Source organism: Corythoichthys intestinalis, chromosome 16 (assembly GCF_030265065.1).
Source record: "Corythoichthys intestinalis isolate RoL2023-P3 chromosome 16, ASM3026506v1, whole genome shotgun sequence".
NCBI classification, from domain to species: Eukaryota; Metazoa; Chordata; class Actinopteri; order Syngnathiformes; family Syngnathidae; genus Corythoichthys; species Corythoichthys intestinalis.
Window position 1 is genome coordinate 42,545,390 of NC_080410.1, and position 18,457 is coordinate 42,563,846.

At 39.9% G+C, this 18,457-nt stretch overlaps 1 protein-coding gene across 1 annotated transcript in view; it reads right to left on the reverse strand.

The window, feature by feature from the left end:
• The window catches only part of atp13a1 (ATPase 13A1), a 41,647-nt gene extending 23,239 nt beyond the window's left edge, over window positions 1–18,408 (reverse strand). The window contains exons 1-10 of the mRNA XM_057816963.1: window positions 17,927–18,408; window positions 13,960–14,049; window positions 11,176–11,439; window positions 10,919–11,074; window positions 10,785–10,854; window positions 9,696–9,802; window positions 6,878–7,007; window positions 6,720–6,775; window positions 6,517–6,643; window positions 6,308–6,445 (exon numbers count right to left, since the gene is read on the reverse strand). Coding sequence (XP_057672946.1) covers window positions 6,308–6,445; window positions 6,517–6,643; window positions 6,720–6,775; window positions 6,878–7,007; window positions 9,696–9,802; window positions 10,785–10,854; window positions 10,919–11,074; window positions 11,176–11,439; window positions 13,960–14,049; window positions 17,927–18,238 — 1,450 coding nt within the window. The 5' untranslated portion in view covers window positions 18,239–18,408. The remainder of the gene's footprint in view (window positions 1–6,307; window positions 6,446–6,516; window positions 6,644–6,719; window positions 6,776–6,877; window positions 7,008–9,695; window positions 9,803–10,784; window positions 10,855–10,918; window positions 11,075–11,175; window positions 11,440–13,959; window positions 14,050–17,926) is intronic.
• Between the last annotated feature and the right edge of the window lie 49 nt (window positions 18,409–18,457).

Sequence of the window (18,457 nt, forward strand, 5' to 3'; positions counted from 1 at the left end):
TTTCTGAAAAACAATAATTTTTTTACATTTAGGCACTGCTGCAATCGTCACACTTTTTCTGTTACAAACTGACCCGGCCCCTCATCAGAGAAGGGAAAAGTCATGTGGCCTTCACAGGAAAAGGTTTGGGGACCCCTGCTTTAGAGTGTTTGTCATCTGCCCTTCCATTTGCTTTTCTTCATGTGCAGTGCTCCCCCTCCATGTTTGATCAAACTGCACTGATAATTTGAAATTGTTTTAAAATGCATTAATCGCAAAAATCGGAGGACTAGATCACATTTCCCCCAGTTATTTCACCACTTTAACTTTGGTCTAACCTAATATAGGAATACAGATAGAAAGAGTGCAGAGATCACACTCGACGCCATAACAACCTGGTGTGTTTAAGGTTGGTCATTTATGTGCCTATATTTTGAAATTGTTGCCTTAATTTTGTGTTCTTTTTCACCATCCCCCAATCAGGCTGAAGCAAATGGTCAAAAGTCCACACATACCTCAGTCTCAGCAATTACAGGTATGTTTCATACACTGATCAATGAATCATTTAATATTTGTATTTGTTTCATGGGTTGGGATAACAAACATGCATGAATGTTTTTACAGATGGATTAAGAAATTAATTGTACATCTCAATTTGAATGTTCAAAAATAATCAATTACGTTAATTTAAAAATAACTCATTGTTAAACATTTTAGTTTGTGAATATTAAAATAATTTATTGCAGATTTTAATTTGTGATTAAAAATAATTGGACATTTTAATTTGTGACTGTTAAGAAAAAATGTAACTTTTTTTTTTTCTAACAAGTTCTCAATGCTGAAATTATCATGTCTTTTCAGGTCAACCAAAGCAGTATTCTCTAATGCAGTGGACTTGCAAGTACTGCACATTTTCTGCTGAAAAGAGCCTACTTGCTTAAGCATTACCGCTTAAAACATGGATACCACACTCGGACATCCCTACTCCCATGTCTTCATAAGGACTGCCTCTGCACATTTAAATCTTTTAATGCACTCAAAGTACACCTATCGACATGGCACTCTCAAAAAGATGCAGGCAAAAGTGGAGAAACTGCATTTGACCGTCAGTTGTGCAACTTTGTGGAGCCCTGCTCAGAAGCAGACTTCTTTACCCATTTGCGAGGACATCTTAAGCTGAGGCAAATGGTTACTTGCCCATATCAAGACTAACTTTCAGAGCAGTATTTATTCGACCTTCACTGCACACAAAAGCAAAGAAATGTGAAATGTGTTTGAGCCATAGTGTGGGTAGGACATTTGTGTCTAAATCATTCAATCCCAATAAAAGTTGCTTTAATAAAAAAAAAACTTATTTTTAATCAAAGAAAAAGAACCTTTTGCAAAAATATATTTTTTTGAAAATATATATATTTTTAAATATATATTTTTTTTATTGACGTGTCACTTTTTTTTAAAGGAAAAAGTTTAAAACTTTTTTTTTAAAGTGGAAAAAGTTTTGAACGCATTTCTTTTTTTCTTTTTGAAGTGGAAAAGGTTTTAAAGGCACTTTTTTTTCGATTGAATCATTTTGACACAAAGATACGACTTCAACGCTACTTCCGACATGTTTGAGTGGCAGGTGACTACACCAATGGCATAAAAGAATGACTAATGGCCACCAGGGCTCCATCGAGCCATCGGACTCTGCTCGAGTCCAAGCCGAAAATAGGGCACTGGTACGGGGGGGTGACATCGGCATCTCACCGGAGTGCCCGCGCTGGTATGGTGCGCTGCTGCTTAATGTGATTCAAGAGGGGAACTTCACCCACTGCCCTGACGTGACGGTTGGCAATCGGGGTCCAACCGCAGTGTCGCGACGCGCCGGTATGGGAGTGGCCGACGAGTGGCCCGACACTAGCCTGCCCAGTAGCCCGCGCCGGGAGCCCCGTCGCTTCAGCTTTGAATGAGTGTCGTGTCAGTCGCGGGCCGTCTACTCAACAGCCGGCCTCCGCGCCGGGGTAGTGATATCGGGGTCCGCCAGTGTGCCGCAACAGGGCACCGTACCATCGCCGGCACACCGGTGAGATGCCGATGTCACACCCCCGTACCGGTGCCCTATTTTCGGCTTGGACTCGAGCAGAGTCCGATGGCTGGATGGAGCCCTGGTGGCCATTATTTTTGCTTCCTGCTTTTATGCCATTGGCGTAATCACCTGCCACTCAAACATGTCAGAAGTAGCGTTGAAGTTGGATCTTCGTGTCTAAATGATTCAACCGAAAAAAAGTGCCTTCAAAACTTTTTCCACTTCAAAAAAAAAAAGTGCCTTCAAAACTTTTTCCACCTTTAAAAAAAAAAAAAAAAAAAAAAAGTTTAAAACTTTTTGCTTTTCAAAAAAAAGTGACACGTCAATTAAAAAATAAAAATTAAAAAAAAAAATTTTTTTTCAAAAAAATATTTTTGCAAAAGTTTTTTTTTTCTTTGGTTAAAAACAGTTTTTTGATTGAAGCAACTTTTATTGGGATTGAATAATTTGGGCACAAATGTCCTACCCATAATATGGCTCAAAAACAAAAAGGATTGCTTCGATCAAAGAAAACAGTTTCAATGAAAAATAAAGCGTAAATTTCTGAGTCTCAAATATTTTTTCACATTCAAACCTTTTTTTCTACAATTGTTTTTTTTTTTTTTTTTTTTTTTTTTAATTGAAGTGATTTTATTTTGAAAATATACATTTTTTGTTTGAAGCAACTTATTTTTGGATTGAATAATAAAGACACAAATGTCCTAGCCAAAATGTGGTCCAAACGCAGAATTACATCAATCAAAAAAGTTGTTTCAATAAAAAAAAAAAGAATTAAATTTAAAAAAAAAAAATTCAAAGAAAAATAGTTTTCAAACATATTTTTTGACTTACAAATTTATTTTTGCATTCAAACAATTTTTTTTGATTGACATGACTTTTTCTTTGATTAAAAAAATAATAATATATATATACTAATGAAATATTTTTGAATAGAAATTACTTTTTTTTTTTTTTTTTTTTTTTGAGGAAAAAGCTTAATATGAAATTAGAATTTGAATAAAAATAAGACACATATTCTTGGTAAGATTTTAGGTTTCTCAGGTGTATAACTCCAGTACACGTTTTGCATTTACTCTTTTAGTGATGTGAAAAAAAACAAGTATCTTGTTTACTGTATCAGGTGTTAAAGTGAAATTTGAATTTGAACTGAGTTGTGTGTTTTAAAAAGAGTTCTGTATTTTTATGTTTTTTTATCACTGCTGCACAGTTTAAACCATGGCACAATGTTGATTGTAGTTCCAGTTTTGATCACTAATATTGTTGGAGAAATCAGAACTGTTAGCTTTACCAGAGCTCAAGCTCATGTTGTAATGGGAAACTAGTTTGACGCCATGTCTTCAATGCTGAGTTAATGTCCTGAAATTATGATAATAGGATCTCGCCTGTTAGTCTTTGGAAATTACAGGATAGGAGTGGACATTGATGCAGTTCAGGTATTATTCAGTAATTTCTGTAGCAAAAGGTTATTTTAGGTACTTTGTATGAGGTGCAAAATGTTTGCAAAAGTAGGTTTATAATTAATCCACTGATTGTTCATTGATACTGAGCATTAACCAAACACCGTTCAGCCTGCCAGGAGCCAGTGTCTCTCATTAAATGCACTTTTGAGCATTTTAAAGTAAATTTTAATTCCATTGAATTAATCCAATGAGTGTTCTCCATTTATTGTGTTTTGGGGGTCATTACTGTTAGATAATGTGTTTTTAATGAAATTAGTATGTGCAGATGTAATTTCTATTGTGGAATTCTTTTAGGTCAAGAAAATTAAGTTGACCTGAATATGATGGGAGTACTGTGCACTCAAAATAAACAAGTTACTGTAAACCAGTTATTTTAGTTAGTTTGAGTACTGCCAACTCAATAAAAACAAGTGACTATAATCCAAATTTTTTAAGTTAATTTGAGTACTGCCAACTCACAATAATTAAGTTAATCAAATCTAATTCATCTAAGTCAACATAAATTATTTTTTTTAAGGCAGCAAGTTTGCATATATTTTTTTAGTAAAGTCAACTTTTAATATTTTACAGTGTACTGTATAAGACCTCCACTACCTCCGGGGGAATTTTAACAGTTTTTAGTAGAGATAGACCGATTATCGGCGCTGATATTTAGAAATTTGACGAATATCGGTATCGGCCACTGACGCTGAGTTGTTATAGGTGTTTAACCCTTTAACACCGAACGTGTCGGATGCGACACGTTTACGCATATCATCTTTGAAGCCTCGTAACGCTGAAATTACGTCACCCACGTGCCCCTGGTTGCTCTCGTTTGAAAGTACGCAAGTTGATGTCCACAACAGTTATTATTTGAAGTCAATCGACAAAGTAAAACGGGAGATAATGTCATGTGAGTTTTATAGTTTTATTGCACTCATAAATATGCATTAAAACGCTGCATGGACCATGTGTCTCCATATTTCCATCATTTCTTGTCCTTTTTTCAAAACCGAAAGTAGCACAAAAGACTACAAGAGCCGTTGTGATGTCAAGAAGGACGAACCCAATGTGAACTCTTTTAATAAATTGACGAGCAAGGCGCTAACTAAGGGAAAGGAGACACGCGTAGCAAACAACGGCCGGTTGGATTGAGGGAGCGACTTTGAAACGTGCAGAATGAATCGAAAACTAAATTTAGCGCAAGCTAATGCATTATTTCATTAACTCAAGGAATAGGATGAGCTGTATTTGTCATTGTTTTCCTCGGATCTGTCGGCGTCTCGGCGAGTAGAAGTGACAGCAGCGCGCAAACGGCGGATGAGTAGGCTGTGTGACGCAGTTTAGTGACATGTTCAAAAACAAACTTTATTGAGTGCGCCAAAAAAAAAAAAAAACAACAAAAAAAAACTATTGGGTCGCATGCCTAAAAAATTTGAATTGAACTGAAACTGAACTTGAAAATACTTTTTTTTTCAATGTTTATCTTTTTTTTTTTCCTTCACTATGAATCTTATCAATTTTTATATAGATGTGTGTTCGAGAAGCTTGATTGCATGTACATATATACCTTTGATAAGGTGATGGGTACAATACCTAACTTCACAAAGAGATATCCTCCAAACCATTTTTGTGTCGGATAATATATATAATTTCTTTCTCACTATTTTTCACTGTATATAACATGTTTTGACGATAGTATGTGTGAAGGCCAAAAACGCCTATGACCATAGCCGCTGTTTGTGTTGAATTGTCAAACATAAAACTATTCAATCTTATTTTTTTTCTATTGAATGCTTATCCTAGCAAGTTAAATAAATATTGTCAAGCTTCAAAACGGTTGGTCGAGCATATTTGGTTGTCAGTGGGACTTCAACATTACAAATTTTGAAAAAAGATTTTGGGATTTTTTTGTCTTTTTGGGTCCAAAATGTGGATTAAAGTTGGTCAGTGAAGAAAACAACAGTTTGGACATGAAGTTCATGGTATCCTGAAAAAAGGGACCCAACTTGGCCATTGTGAACAGTTTTTTCTTTGAAATATAAAGGCCAAAATAGGCTTAGGTGTTAAAGGGTTAAACACCCCAGTAATGGTGGTCAACGACTAGAAGGCGACGTACACAAATCTTTACTCTGATTAGTCATATGTCAAGAGGCAAAGCCCTGATTGAGGTCCTTAGCAAATTATTTATTATTGCTCTGCGGCCTGGTAGCAAATGCGCCACAGACCAGTACTGGTACCCGGCCTGGTGGTTGGGGATCCCTGCCCTACACAACATCCAGGAGGTGTGCCAAAGTCCCCCAACAAATCACGAAGGTACTGTTATTAAATCCTACTTTGCAGTTTTTCCACTTTTCGTGAGGGGTTATGGTCCCCATTAACCGCGAAAAGAGGTATCACTGCGATCCTTATCGCGGTTCCTGACGCGCGAGCCTTCTTGTCTTCAGTCTCTCAAAACACGTCCTTGACCTCACGCGTGACAATCGTCATTTCCACTGTGACCTCGGAATAGAATCAAGGGATATGTAGTTCTTTAAGGTGCTTTGGTGATTGGAAAAAGGACAGGAAGCGATAAAAACATGGACATAAACAAATGGTCCATGCAGCATTTTAATTATTTATATGGGCAATAAAACTATAAAACTCAAAGGGCATTATTTCCCGTTTTACTTGGTCTATTGGCGTCAAGTAAAAACGAGGGTGAAGCCTCACTTCCGCAAGCGCGTGGGTGACGTAATCACCAAGATGTGAGGCTTGTAAGATGGCATAGGACGTCCCGGTGCGTCCACCACCCCAAGAGGGTTAAGGACCATACTTTACTTACATAGTTTTGCCAGAGCAATCAGGGATGTGTTGACAGCCAAAGATAGTTCAATGGGGAGTTCCGGCGGAACCACCGATGTGAGAATTAAGGTGCACTCGAGGAAGAGCTTGTAGCGGTTCCTGCTCAGGTCCTTCGTCCCTAGACAAGGACAGATAACCAATAAATACTATAAATATGCCGCTTGCCAAAACATATTCCTCAAACCTCACCTTCCACCCACACGTAGGCAGCGGCTGCAATGGCGAACACCAGGAGGAAGAGGATGAAGATGAACGTCTCCAGGTTGTTCGCCGTGACTCTCTTCACGCCAAAGAGGATGGTGCGCAAAAGTTTACCCTGCACGCAAGAGCGTTTCCGGGTTAAATTCACCTCTCTTGACTGTAAATGATGGTAATACCGAGAACAACTGAACCTGAGAGGTGTAGAACCCTGTTCTCAGTACGTAGGCCACACAGCCATTGTCTACAGCTACAAAAGAGGGGAAAAGGAAACAGGAAAGTGTCTTAATTTACACACAAATGGCATGATCACATTTCTTACCCTCTTTTTACAAGCAGTGCATTTACTTACGCTTGAGTCCAGGACTGGCTTTCATCGGCGGGCTATGCTGAACCACTTTGGTACCACCGGAAATGATGTGGAGCCGGGAGTCGGTTTGAAGGTCAAGGATTTGTTCGGGGTCCAAGTCCTCCACTGGCTCCTGAACAACACCCAAAAATGTGAGCAGTTATTGGACTGTCAAGCATATACAGTGAGGAGCACAAGTATTTACACCCCTTGTGATTTTGCAAGTTCACCCACTTAGAAAATAGGTAGAGGTCTAAAATTTCAATCATTGATGCATCTCCACGGATAGAGACATAATCCAAAAAAAATCCGGAAATCACATTGTATGATTTTTCAATAATTTGTAATTTACTCGGGTTCAAAAGTATTTGTACCCCTGAGAAAATCAGTGCTAAAATTTAGTGCAGAAGCAATTACAAAGGTCGGGCGCTTTCTGGAGTTCACCAGGTTTTCACATACGTAAACAGAGATTTTGGCCCATTCCTCCACACAAATCTTCTCCAGATCTGTCAGGCTTCGGGGCTGTCATTGAGAAACCCCAAGTTTCAGCTCCATCCAAGGATTTTCTATTGCATTAGGGTCTGGAGACTGGCTTGGCCACTCCAGAACCTTGATTGCTTTTTACGCAGCTACCCCTTGGTCAGCTTGGCTGTGTGCTTCGGATCATTGTCATGTTGGAAGATCCAGCCACGACTCTCTGACTGAGACGAGAAGGTTGTGGCTCAAAATCCGACGAAACATTTCACATTCATCCTCTGCTTTATACAGTACAGTCGTCCTGTCCCTTTTGCCGAAAAGCAGCCCCAAAGCATGGGGTTTCCACCCGTGTACTTCACAGTAGGGATGGTGTTCTTGGGATTGTACTCATCCTTCTTTTCCTCCACACACGAGTAAAGTTTGCAACAAAAAGTTATATTTTGGTCTCATCTGACCACATGACGTTCTCCCATAAACCCTCTGCATCATTCAGATGGTCCCTGGCAAACTTCAGAAGGGCCTTCACATGTACTGGCTTCAAAAGGGGAACCTTCTGAGCAACGCATTATTTTAAACCATTGCACCGTAGTGTTCTACTGACAGTAGCCTTTGAAACTGTGCATCCAGCTCTTCAGGTCATTGACCAGCTCCTGCCCTGTAATTCTACGCAGAGCCCTCACTTTTCTCATCATGAGTGATGCCCCACAAGGAGAGATTTTACATGGAGCCCCAGTCCGAGGTAGATTCTAAGTCATGTTTAGCTCTTTCCATTTTCTAACAATGGCGTACCGCAAGCAACATGTCACTTTTGCTCATTAATATTCATTACGTTAGCAATTGTTGCTAGGCGGGTCAACCTTCCGTTTGTCCCAAATACTAAATGAATGGAAATAGCGTACGAACGAGATGTTTACTGAGCCAAACCTACCAATTCTGTCTGATAATGATGTAGCTGGTGCCAAATTCACTGGCAGATTTGGAAGAACATACAAATGTTCAGTTGAAGAGATGGGTTGAGTTTCGAGGGCTGAAAAAGAGCTGACCTGATCCAGAGTTAGCTTTTTTATCGACACCTTCTTCTTGTGTGCATTGCCTTACGCCACTGACAATGATATTCTCCTGTTTCAAAAAGTTATCCTTTACCACCATATGCCCGCCTTTCTTATATATTACCTCCTCTGGTTGTCCTACATCTCTGACCGTTCTTGGGGGCAATTTACATTGCTATTTTTGTGTAGCGATCGCAAATGCTAGTCAGTGACAGCCAACAAACACTTTTAATTTTTTCATTAATAACAAATCTTAATTCTATAATTTATTTACACTCCCCCCTTACTAAAGTTGTTGTTTTACAACAGAAAATGTAACAGTGGCAGTCAGATACCGTTTTATTTTTTTCAGATCATTCATTGTCAGACAGAAGCAGCACGGCAAAACGAAAAAGAAGTAAAAATATCAAAATGGCTTACCTCTTCGTGCTCTGCAGGACCATGGTGCCCAACAAAATGTTTACTGCATATGAAATGCGAATGGCTTCACCTTGCCGGCGTAAAACTGGTCTTTTGGACGCACGCGCAAGTTGATCCATTCTTCACATTTTGTCCTCCGAGTTTTCGGTTTGGGGAAACGTATGAAGAAAACACCCTTCGTATGTCGTAATGTCTAGAGTCGTTTCTGCAAGCTCCATAGCAGCAGTGTTTGATCGGCATATTCTTTTTTGAAAGATGCCCGGGTAAAACAAGCAGAAACAACATGGGTTGTATGCCAGGGCGTGTCTATAATGTCACACCTCCGCGTTACGATGGCGACGTCACGGTCTAAAAATAGCATTCGTGCAGTATGCTATTGCTGCAACTGTTGATTTATTATCACCAAGCTTTGTGGAGCTCAACAATTTTTTCTCTGGTGTCTTTCGAAAGCTCTCTGGTCTTTCCCATGGTAGCAGTTGGATTATGACTGACTGTGGGGTGCACAGGTGACATTTATGAACTCAACCGGGTGGTGGGGGGTTACTCATGGGGTAAAGGTGGACTTCTTTTTAAGGTAGACAGATAACTTTTTGAGTATCATAACTATTGCTGATTCTCAGAGGTACAAATACTTATGAACTCCAGTAAATTTTTAAAAAATTATTTTAAAAATCATACAATGTGAGTTACGGAAGATGACCAAAGAGTGGCTGCGCAAAAAGCATATCAAGGTTCTGGAGTGGCCCAGCCAGTCTCCAGACTTCAATCCAATAGAAAATCTTTGGATTTAGCTGAAATTTGTTGTGGATTGGAAAGGAAATCTGTAATTTTTGTACGACTTGTTTTTTTCACTTCTACAAAATCCCCTCTCTCACCTTCATCTGAGGCACAGACTCTCCAGTCAGCATAGCCTCATCCACGATGCACCGACCGCGCAGTAGAAGTACATCGCACGGCACCAGGTTGTCCTGTGGGGAGCGCCCTGGAGACCAGACCAACAAAAACTTGTCTATTTACGTTGAGAGTAGGCCTGTTGTGATACCAAATTTTAGTAGGCCATATATAGTCTCGTAAATTATTACCCGTATGTGATATTGTCCTTTTTTTTTTTAACCAATTCAACCACTAATGTAGTGACAATACATCCCAATAAATCACCCGTTCAAATGCGATACTGTAAATTGTTATTCTTAAATAAAACACAAACTATATTAAAAATTAAGTGCAGAATGTGAAATAGATGCCAATTTTGTTCTTTGATCCAAAATGACGTTACTCCAATGCACGTTAGCAAATTTAAAGCCGAATTATTCATTGCCAATCAGATTTTTCATTAAGCGTGTCATTTTAAAGCTATTCTTAGTGTAGAATTTGAAGTATGTGAGATTAACTCCAAAAATCGCTAATTATATGTTGAAAATGTCGTGCTTTTATTTTGAAATGTTCACCGGAAGTACGTTCGCTAAGCTGCTAACCGTACGCTTTACACTCTGGAAAAAAAGTGCACTTCTCTTTCGTCATGTATGTGGTGTCATCAATAGATTTTTTTTTTTTTTTCATTTTTTCGTTTTCAAATGCTGTTAATCAGAGCTTTTTTATGTTTGAAGTGTCACCTTTAAACCGCAAGTTTGCGTTTTGGAGAAGCCAACATTTTATAGCAGGCTAACGTTGTCTTTTTTCCCCCCATTAGCCTCAAAGTAGCGTTTTACAGTGTTTAATGTAGATGTGTCTCCTTATTTTGTATGTCGGAACTTTAATTCCACGCCATGTTGATGACAAAAAAAAAACATGTGAAAGGAACTGGAGTCTCATTTACCATCAAGATTTAACACACACGTGTACACACACGTGGCGATAAGACGCAGCGGTGAAAATTACCTCCTCATTTTTATTTACCGTGCGATAAATGAACTTATTGCGTATCGCGACAGGCGAAGTGAAATTAAAGCACGGCAGATCCTTACCAATGGAGACAAGGTCTCCTGGGATGAGTTCATCGCTGGAGATGGGTCTCCACTTACGGTTTCTGTAAACCTGCGAGAAGTACACGGCATTAAAAACACTAACACTATGAAGAGAGCTTCGACGGTCAATCAACCTGGATCATGTAGGGCTTGTTCCCCATGCGGCGGATCTCGGACATGTTCCTCATTTGTTGTTGGACCAAGGAAGCTTCGAAAGCCACCAGCATGAAAAGCGTGAAAACGCTGTAGTACCAGTACTCGTCCAAACACCATAAACCCACACAGAATACCTGAGGGATTGAAAAGTGCTTTAAAGTAAATGAAGGAATAATCCTATAGACTATTGGCGTCGCTAGACGTCCGTCAATGGCGCTAAAAAAGTCCCACAAACCTGAAAGACAAAAAACGGTGCAGTAGCCCTTTCTCTAAAAAGTTCCAAGAAATCAGGAACCACCATCTCCGCATGATTAGTGCCGTAACGCTTCTCAGCGGCTCGGAGGTCGGCTTCCTCCTGGTAGCCGCGCCATGACTGGAAGTATCCCATCGCGTGGTTGACGGGGAACACGTTGGGGTAAAAGCATTTCTTTTCTTTGTGATCGAAATTGTAGCGGATTTTCTGAAACTCAAATGACAGAATAGTGTCTCCGAGTTCGTCCTGCGGTTGAGAGAACATTTGTTTTAGTATTATGATTAAAAGTGTGACAATATATCAAAAAGGTAACATATCGCGATACTTTGTGGACAAAAAGGTGATGGATATGCTCCCGGCAAGAATTGATAAACAGTGGGGAGAACAAGTATTTGATACACTGCAGATTTTGCTGGTTTTCCCGCTTGCAAAGCATGTAGAGGTCTGTAATTTGTATCATAAATTCTCTTCAACTGTGAGGGACGGAATCTAATACATAAAAAACAGAAAATCACGTTGTATGATTTTTAAATAATAAATTTGCATTTAATTGCATGAAATAAGTATTTGATACATCACAAAAATCGAACTTAATACTCGGTACAGAAACCTTTGTTTGCTATTACAGATACCAAACGTTTCCTGTAGTCCTTGACAAGGTTTTCACACACTGCAGAAGGGATTTTGGCCCACTCCTCCGTGCAGATCTTCTCCAGAGACTTCAGGTTTCGGGGCTGCTGCCGGGCAACACGGGCTTTCAGCTCCCTCCATAGATTTTCTATCGGGTTCAGATCTGGTGACTGGCTAGGCCACTCCAGGACCTTAAGATGCTTCTTACGGAGCCACTCTTTAGTTGCCTTGGCTGTGTGCTTTGGGTCGTTGTCATGCTGGAAGACCCAGCCACGACCCATCTTCAGGGCTCTCACTGAAGGAAGGAGGTTGTCAGCCAAGGGCTGGCGATACATAGCCCCATCCATCCTGCCCTCAATACGGTGCAGTCGCCCTGTACCCTTGGCAGAGAAGCAGCCCCAAAAAATGATGTTTCCTCCTCCATGTTTCACGGTTGGGATGGTGTTCTTGGGGTTGTACTCATCCTTCTTTTTCCTCCAAACACGACGAGCCGAGTTTAGACCAAAAAGTTCAATTCTGGTCTCATCCGACCACATGACCTTCTCCCATTGCTCCTCTGGATCATCCAGATGGTCGGTGGCAAACTTCAGACTTCAGGCTTCAGCAGCGGACCTTGCGTGCGCTGTAAGATTTTAATCCATGACGGCGTAATGTGTTTCCGATGGTTTTCTTCGAGATTGTGGTTCCAGCTCTCTTCAGGTCATTGACCAGGTCCTGCCGTGTAGTTCTGGGCTGATCCCTCACCTTCCTCATGATCAGTGATGCCCCACGAGGTGAGATTTTGCATGGAGCCCCAGAACGAGGCAGATTGACCGTCAACTTCAACTTCTTCCATTTTCTAATAATCGCTCCAACAGTTGTTACCTTCTCACCAAGCTGCTTGCTTATTTTCCTGTAGCCCATCCCAGCCTTGTGCAGGTCTATTATTTTATCCCTGATGTCCTTACACAGCTCTTTGGTCTTGGCCATTGTGGAGAGGTTGGAGTTTGTTTGTCTGAGCATGTGAACAGGTGTCTTTTATACAGGTGCAGTTACTTCCGGTAATGAGTGGAGAACAGGAGGGGTTCTTAAAAAAGAACTAAGAGCCGAAATATTTACTAGTTGGTAATGTATCAAATACTTATTTCATGCAGTTAAATACAAATTTATTATTTAAAAAGTATACAATGTGATTTTCTGGATTTTTGTATTCGATTCCGTCCCTCACAGTTGAAGAGAACTTATGATACAAATTGCAGACCTCTACATGGCTTGCAAGTGGGAAAACCAGAAAAATCGGCAGTGTATCAAATACTTGTTCTCCCCACTGTATCGTTTTTAAAATGTGTTTCTTTAAAAGAAAAAAAAAAAAAAAACATTACTACCAAAATCTTCTATTAGACATGTGTCTACGTTAGCTCACTAGCTGCCATTGACGGCGCTAAGCATCCAATTCATTTTGACGTGATTGGACGTCTAGCGCCGTCAATGGCACTGTCTGAAACCAGTGCATTCAGAGCCAGTCTTTTGTGGGCATTTACAGGCCACTTCCTGTTCATTTTAGGGCATTTACAGGTTACTTCCTGTTGATTTTGAGACACTTCCTATTAACTTTTGGGACATTACTGAGTCATTTCCTTTTCAGTAACCCCAAATCAACACTGAAGTGACCCGTAAATGCCACAAAATCAACAGGAAGTGACTGTAAATGCCCCGAATGGAAAAGGAAGTGACAGCAAATCGACAGAATATGACGTGAAATGCTCCAAAATGAAATCATTGCCTGGTATTGGCTACCATTGTCGGCCATGGACATCAACAGGAAGTTACTGATAGGCAGAAACTGACCTGGAAATGCCCCAAAATCAAAAGGAAATGACCCAAAGTAAATAGAATCAATTGGAAGTGACTCGTAAATACCGTGAAATCAATGGGAAGTGACCGATGAACAGAAATAGACCCGTAAATGCCCCAAAAGGAAAATAAAGTGATGGAAAATCAACAGCAAATGATGTGAAATGCGCTAAAATAAACTCATTGCCTGGTATTGGCTGCCACCGAGAGCCGTAAACGTAGACATTTGTTCATTCGCTGCCATCCCTCCCACTTCAAACAGATTGAACATCTACTAGTGATAAGCTCATTCACTGAACTCACCTGGTCCCTTTGTAGCGTCACAAGCTCAGCTGAACCGTTATTCGGGGTGGGTACAACCTTCGCCAGAGTAGCCTTGTTTGGGTCCCCTTCCTATTGGTGAACAGGTGACAAATTCTCACTGGTGTGACACATGGTGTATTTCAATCCAACATTTGTCCACCTGCATTTTAAATCAACTTCATGCTCTTTTCATTTTGTTATCAATTACTAGATATGTAATCCAAAGTAATCATAACTGCCACAGACATCATGTTTAACTGAATAAAGTCATGGTGACGAGAACAGTGCTGGCCAAAAGTATTGGCACCCATGCAATTCTGTCAAATAATGCTCAATTTCTCCCAGAAAATGATTGCAATTACAAATGCTTTGGTAGTAATGTCTTCATTTATTTTGCTTGCAATGAAAAAAAAAAACACAAAAGAAAATGAGGAAAAAAAGAATAAATCATTATCATTTTACACAAAACTCCAAAAATGGACCGTACAAAAGTATTGGCACCCTTTGAAAAATCATGTGATGCTTCTCTAATTTGTGTAATTAACAGCACCTGTTACTTTCCTGTGGAAAATAACAGGTGGTGGCAATAACTAAATCACACGTGCAGCCAGTTAAAATGGATTAAAGTTGACTCAACCTCTGTCCTGTGATCTTGTGTGTACCAAATTGAGCATGGAGAAAAGAAAGACTAAAGAACTGTCTGAGGACTTGAAAAGTAAAATTGTGAGGAGGCATGGGCAAACACAAGGCTACAACTCCATCTCCAAAGACCTTAATGTTCCTTTGTCTACCGTGCGCAGTGTCATCAATAAGTATAAAGTAGGGCTGTCAAAATTATCCTGTTAACGGGCGTTAATTTTTTAAATTAATCACGTTAAAATATTTGACGCATTTAACGCACATGCCCCGCTCAAACAGATTAAAATGACAGCAAAGTGTCATTTCCACTTGTTACTTGTGTTTTTATGTGTTTTGCTGCCCTCTGCTGGCGCTTGGGTGCGACCGATTTTATGGGTTTCAGCACCATAATTATTATTATTGACATCAACGATGGCGAACTAGTTTATTTTTTGATTGACAATTTTACAAACTTTATTAAAATGAAAACATTAAGAGGGGTTTTAATATAAAATTTCTATACCTTGTACTAACATTTATCTTTTAAGAACTACAAGTCCTTCTATCCATGGATCGCTTTAACAGAATGTTAATAGTGTTAATGCCATCTTGTTGATTTGTTGTTATAATAAACAAATATAGTACTTATGTACAGTATGTTGAATGTATATATCCATCTTGTGTCTTATCTTTCCATTCCAACAATAATTTACAGAAAAATATGGCATATTTTATAGATGGTTTGAATTGCGATTAATTATGATTAATTAATTTTTAAGCTGTGATTAACTCGATTAAAATTTTTAATCATTTGACAGCCCTAGGGTAAAGCCCATGGCACTGTGACTAACCTGCCTTGTTGTGGACGGAAAAGAAAAATTGAGAGATTTCAACGAAAGATTGTGCGGATGGTGGATAAAGAACCTCGACTAACATCCAAAAAAGTTCAAGCTGTCCTGCAGTTCGAGGGGACAACAGTGTCAACCCGTACTATCCGTCGGCATCTGAATGGAAACAGACTCTATGGTAAGATACCCAGGATGACCCCACTTCTGACCCAGAGACATAAAAAAGCCAGGCTGGAGTTTGCTAAAACTTACTTGAGAAAGCCAAAAACGTTTTGGAAGAATGTTCTCTGGTCAGATGACGCAAAGTAGAGCTTTTTGGCAAAAGGCATCAACAGAGTTTAACCATTTGTTTGACAGTTTGACAATTACAGGCCTCTCTAATATTTTCAAGTGGGAGAACTTGCACAATTAGTGCTTGACTAAATATTTATTTGCCCCACTGCATGTGTTACAGTTTTAAGAATTGTCAAAAATTGAGGAAGTAAAAAGTTTCAAAAAGCAGAGTTGCCTTGTTTAATGAGAAAAGAACATGTCATATTAATAAAGAAAATTAAAAAATAAGATACTGTGAGGTACAATAAGGTACTGTTTATGGGACTTAAAAAAAAAAAAAAAAAAAAAAAAAAAAAAAGACTAGAGACTAGGGCTGGGCAATATGGCCTTGAGTACGTATCTCGATAAATTGAGCAGATTTACCTCGATAACGATAAATGACGATAAATTCGCCCAAGCGGACTGTTATATAATTTGAAAATTTGAATCGATGCATGGAATACAAATTAACCGTTTCTCGTTAAATTTATTTACCAGCTTTCAATTTAACAATTGCACATGCAGTCTAAACATTAAGTATTAAAAAAATCTTGTAAACAATAAGAATTCTAGTGTGAACATTTATAAGAGCTTGTATGACTTGAAAAATGTACAACATTATAAAAATCAATATGACGACTGTGCAAACATGTCATTCTAACACAATTGACTTGCAGCTTTAACAGTACACTTCAGACAACTTATTGGTAATGGCTGCTGTGACATAATTATTCAACCCAAGTGTTTACATCAAGGTACGTCAGACACAACCAGATTGAAGCTGTATTGCTCTGATGCCAATGAAACATTTAAGATTTTATGATGGCAGAATAAAGCAAACACATACAGAAAAATAGCTGTGGCCATTAAACTGTCTTATTATATATAGGCTTCACTGTTAGATTATACTTTATGCTGAGTGCTTTACCATCATGAAAGCTTTCAGAGAAATCACATAGAGATACCAAATAGCGCGACATAACGATTGCTACATGAAGTCCGTGCCCAGTCCACTCATTAATTTCAGCCGTTTTGACAAGGTTAGAGCCGCTATCCGACTCAATCATGTTCATTTGTACCATTAGCCGCTAGCGTTAGCCTGTGGCTTGGCTACCAGAAGAAAGCACTGAAAGCATCCTCTCCTGAAATCTTGAGAACCAGGGAGGACAGCGGGTGAAAGCCCTTCTGGAACCCGCCAAGAGTTTACTTAATGTCAGGTGAAAATTTGGCGAAGCTAACTTTAGCCCGACTCCATCCCGTTTACTTGTAGCGTTAGCCGCTAGCGTTAGCCTACCGGGCTTCTGTTTGTTTGGCTTCCTGAAAACCACTTGACTCCATACGTAAGCACACTATCTGCTTTCTTAAAGGGGAATGAACATAGCCGAACAACACAGAGTCAAAGCGGGATGAAAAGACTTATATTTTCTTGTTTTATTAAATTACCGAATTTACCGACATGGACAAAATTACGCCGGTCATCGTAAAGAATTTCGGTAATGGTAAATTTTAGGTTTATCGCCCTGCTCTACTAGAGACAAAATGGTGGACGAGACTCCAGAGTCGTATGGTTGAAATCTCGTAAATCGAGTACGTCGTAACCCGGGACGAACTGTATATTTTTTTAAATTACATACTCGATCCATTTTCACCTGATTCCGATCCTCTGAAAAATGGCGTAAACGGCCTTATTTCCGATCATGTGATCGGATCGGGGACATCCCTAATTTATATAATGCCATTTAATCCAGGCTTGCTGTATATAAAAGGGGTCCAGAATCTACACATTTGCTGCTTTTATGAAGTGTAACAAAAGTTAGCATGTATGGAAAAACAATTGCACATTCTGCGATGTGACTATTGCGCATGCGCCCACTGCGATGGCGATGTTTAAACGATATATTGTGCAGGCCTACTTCCACTTCATATTTGGATAGTGTCCTAATTTTTTCAAATCCGGTTTGCAGAACAAATATTCAAGACAAAAACCAGTAAAGGCTCAAGTGCAACCTCACCTAAACGTAATTTCCATGCCATTACTTTCCGATATCGTTTTTTTAACTGACAATGAATGATAACAATCAGCCCTGCGATCGCCTGCCATTGACGGCGATAGTCGTCTAATCCATTTAAACTCGGAAGGTTGACAGCGATTCGCTAATTATGTCAGTCCATGATATTTTCATGTTTACCTTAGAACAAGTGAGCCAACAGTGAGCGTGCACGGACCAATACCCGGACAGCGCCGTGAGGACGTGCGCGATTCCGATGGCAGCGAGAGCAAGGAGGCCTGCCTCCGGATACTCCGAGGCACCGTACATCCCCAGCCACACGTACAGCCAGCCCGGGTAGAGAACAGCCAGGAACGGGAGGACGGTGCCGTGAAAGAGCCGCGGCCTTCTCCTATACAGCGTCACTGAGCTCACCAGCTCGTCGCCGGTACCATTGTCACGCTGATTGTGGCCGTCCGCTGTCATTCCGTCCCCTTTTTTAGCGTCGTTCATTGTACTATGCTCACCCACTGGGCCCCGCTATTATCCACCGCCGCCCCGTCGTGTTTATACCGGTAAAACCCAATTCTGCAGGCAGAACGTTGTTCGGCTCAACCAACAAGACCCGAGTCCCTCTTTACCAACCGTCGCTTCCGCATACGTCAGCACGTAAGATGCGTAAACGTCTTCCTTGATAGAGTGACTAGAATTATAGAAAGTAAACATTTCTAG